At 24.4% G+C, this 3,766-nt stretch overlaps 2 protein-coding genes across 2 annotated transcripts in view; one reads left to right on the top strand and one right to left on the bottom strand.

The window, feature by feature from the left end:
* Positions 1-788: 788 nt before the first annotated feature.
* LOC112603368 (prefoldin subunit 6) lies at positions 789-1,522 on the bottom strand. Its single transcript, XM_025351897.1, has 2 exons — positions 1,414-1,522; positions 789-1,302 (listed from the first exon to the last, which is right to left on the bottom strand). Exon 2 carries the CDS (start codon positions 1,291-1,293, stop codon positions 922-924), a length of 372 nt encoding a protein of 123 aa, XP_025207682.1. The 5' UTR covers positions 1,294-1,302; positions 1,414-1,522; the 3' UTR covers positions 789-921.
* A 702-nt stretch (positions 1,523-2,224) lies between these two features.
* LOC112603352 (spliceosome-associated protein CWC27 homolog) overlaps positions 2,225-3,766 on the top strand; it is a 4,429-nt gene continuing 2,887 nt past the window's right edge. Inside the window, exons 1-4 of the mRNA XM_025351879.1 lie at positions 2,225-2,454; positions 2,761-2,970; positions 3,040-3,240; positions 3,305-3,444. Of these exons, the coding sequence (XP_025207664.1) occupies positions 2,413-2,454; positions 2,761-2,970; positions 3,040-3,240; positions 3,305-3,444 (593 nt within the window). The 5' untranslated portion in view covers positions 2,225-2,412. The remainder of the gene's footprint in view (positions 2,455-2,760; positions 2,971-3,039; positions 3,241-3,304; positions 3,445-3,766) is intronic.

Genomic DNA, 3,766 nt, shown 5'->3' with positions numbered 1-3,766 from the left:
CATTACCTACTTCATTATATAAAAATAATAATATCGGTTTTTCTTTTACTTATTTTAACTTTTATATTTTTTAATTAAAGCTTGAAAAATAAAAGAATGCCGAGTTACTTTGTTTCCCAGCCTAAAAAGTAAAAATATAGTTCTGATTTTAAAGGAAAATAACATTGAAAATACTTGTTACTAGCTAATTTATATTTCTTACTATCTATAAACCAACATTAAATTATTATATCAATTGCTTTGAATTGAGATTGGTCATTTGTAATTAATAAATAGAATATTTGAAATATTAATTTATCTCGTGAAATACTGTAGTACTAATTAATATTTAAGGAGTTCCTAAATAATACAAACTTTTAGCTGTTACATTATATACTTTTAATTTATTCTGAAATCAAAAAATAGTTAATACTAAATGTAAGTCAATTTCAATTAAACAAAATGTATTGTTCAAGTATGATATAAAATATCCTTAAAATATATAACCAGCATTAAATCGGTTCAGTGGTTAACTAAACCTAATACATTAATCATGTATTATTTCATATTTTAATCAAAAAATATTAATCTAAATATGTGTGAAATTACATGTAAATGACTTAAATCCCATAAAACAATATTTATAAATCATTTCATAGTAAAAATTGAAATTTCAAAAGATGAGAATCTTAGAGAATAAAATGATTGATAAATATCATTATATTTAATATACATTTTATACCTGAAATAAAAAATTAGCATGGAACAAATATTTACTTTTTACTAGTAAATAAATAAGCAATGTTCTTAGGTTTATAGATATATTGATTACATTTTATTAAATAATTAGTGATATTATTATAGAATTATTAATAGTTTAATGAATTTGACACATTAAATAGTTAGTAGTATAATTTTTCATCTTTGATTTGAAATGATAAATCACTTTTTTTCTTGTTGAGCTTGAAACTGTTGTTGTAATTTAGTAAGAGATTCCCTATATTGGTCTTGTGTACCTTCTAATGTATGTATCCGATCATCAATTCTTTGCAGTTCATTTTTTATATAACTCATACGTTTGTCAATATTTTCTTTAGCTTCTGTGTGATCTTGACGTAGTAATATAGGACCAACCATTTTATATACTTCACCTGAAGGTTTTAATAGAGCTAACTCTTCTTTTACGATTGAGTTTTCATTAAGTTGACCATCCAATTGTTGGCGCATTCCAGCTAATTGATTAATTTCTTTTTGACATTGTTTAAATGCATCCAGTTCATGTTGGAACTGTTTCTGTAATTCTTCAGCTGCCATTTTGTAAGTCTGAAAATTTAACACCCTTTAAAACACAATTATTAACGTAGGTCGTAAAGTTAAGAGTTATAGTTAAAATATTAAAAAGTTTAATTTTCTTATAATTTTAGTTTTGATTACTTTTATTATGGTTCTATCACTTCTATCTAATTAAATGGTAAATAATGAATACTCAATACTAATTGGCAATTGCACGTTTTTAAACTATTATTATTAATCAATTATAAAATTTATAATATTTTATCACAAGAGTATTTACTATTTAGATAAACTTCTAGTTCTACCAATTTATCCCCAGATGGCGTGGCAGTATATGTTTGATGGCGTTAAAATTAAAAATGATAAAGATGATTAAGATTTAAGAATTAAGATTTAAGACCATTATTTGATATTTGATTGTCTTGTCTGTGCTGTGGATACTGTTTGTGGATAATAACGGATCATGGTTTAAAATTTTAGTAGGGCGTCATACTATCACAGTAAAAAAATTGATTATACTAACGTGCTATAAAAATAAAAAGTTGTTCTAAAATTATTGACTCAATTTTTGATATTTTATGTATTAAAAAATTGTTATCACTACGGTAAAAACTTTTTTAGATAACTATTCTGTACTGATACATATTTTGATGTTGATAATAGTTTAAACATTTTACATTTGAAAAATAAATCCTCTAAAACCATAAAAACTGTCTTCAAGACGTCAGACATCTTATTGTACTAAAAGTAAATTATACTTTCAAATTCCAAATGGCAAATTTTATCTAGCATTCTATAAGATATTACTGTATTATTGCTTATATAATAGTTTCTGTTAAAAAGTAATATTAGATGTTCAAATAAAATTATTATTATTCAGATAATATTAATTGTTAATGATAAAATTTACTGTTAAACATAGAATGTATTATTTTTATTCTTAATATTTAAATATCTATATCTTGTGTTATAATTAAAAAGCCTAGGCCATGAAGTTGTGGCTAATATAATGTTTAATTGAGTTAGAAAATCACAAAAAAAAAAAATTTATCGTTGCAGAATATTAATATTTCATTAAATTAAGTTAATTTTATTTTAACTTGTTTGATAATATCTCAATAATCCTTTGAAGTTTATAAAATGAGTAATATTTATATACAAGAACCGCCTACTTCTGGCAAAGTAAGTATTGTTATTTTTTTAATCTTATGTATTTATTTTAATAATTATACTGTGGACTAAGGTTTTTATTAATTTTATTTTATTTACAGTTATTAAATATTAATTATGTCTCCTATGAGTCCTAATGTTTGAATACTTTTCTTTAAATGTATTTGTATTATTTTCCTAAAAACTGAAGCATTGTAATGAAGTTAGAGAATAATATTTAAACAGAAATATAAATAATTACGAGAAAGTTGTTTAAAGAAATAAATAAAAAAATTATGAAATATTATTAATAATGTTATTTAAATATATTGCTTAAAGGTTGTACTCAAAACTTCATTTGGCGATATTGAAATTGAATTATGGTCAAGAGAAGCACCAAAAGCTTGTAGAAATTTTGTTCAGTTATGTATTGAAGGATATTATGATGGAGTTTTGTTTCATCGTATTGTCAAAGGATTTATAGCTCAAGGTGGTGATCCAACTGCAACTGGAGCAGGTGGTGAATCAATTTATGGCCATCCATTTAAAGTAATAATTTTACTTTATTTAATTATGTATATTCTCTATTTTACAAAAGTTAAAAAAATTTATTTTTAGGATGAAATCCATTCACGTCTTCGGTTTAATCGACGTGGTTTGGTGGCTATGGCAAATGCCGGAAAAGATGATAATGGATCTCAGTTCTTTTTCACATTAGGATCTACTCCAGAACTTCAATCCAAACATACAATATTTGGAAAAGTTGCTGGTGACACTATCTTTAATTTAACCAAATTAAATGAAACTCTTGTGGATACGGTATTAAAACTTTTATTTATTACCTTTTTATATTATTTATTGATCTAAAACATTTGATTTTTAGGAAGATAAACCAGTTTATGATCAAAAAATACTAAAAACTATAGTACTAAATAATCCTTTCCCTGATATTGTTCCTAGAGTTGAAAAAAAAATTGAAAAAGTTGAAAAAGTTTCAAAAAAAAAAGAGGTTGCTGGTGTCAAGTATGTTTATATGATCTTTTAATTATCTATTATATTCTGTTTAACTTAAGAAACATTCTTAGCACTTGGCAGCAATTAATTTTTATCAGATAGCGGTCAAGCAACACCCATTTGTTACCCCTTCTGAGTGCTGAGTCTACCATCTGTAAGCCTGTCATATCACTATACAGTAGAACCCCTCTCCTCGCCCTTGGCTGGTCCACCACTCCAGTTGATCCGACTATAGTATAATCGATATGAATACTATGTAATTTAAAAATACAATTTGGATTTTCTACTTTATAGAAGATATTATATAAAATTAATTGCTAGTTTAATATTT

The sequence above is a fragment of the Melanaphis sacchari genome, unplaced genomic scaffold (genome assembly GCF_002803265.2).
Source record: "Melanaphis sacchari strain LSU unplaced genomic scaffold, SCAv2.0 Contig106_pilon_pilon, whole genome shotgun sequence".
Classification (NCBI taxonomy): Eukaryota; Metazoa; Arthropoda; class Insecta; order Hemiptera; family Aphididae; genus Melanaphis; species Melanaphis sacchari.
The sequence above is the reverse complement of the archived record's forward strand: the minus strand, read 5'-3'. Positions and strand labels throughout refer to the sequence as shown.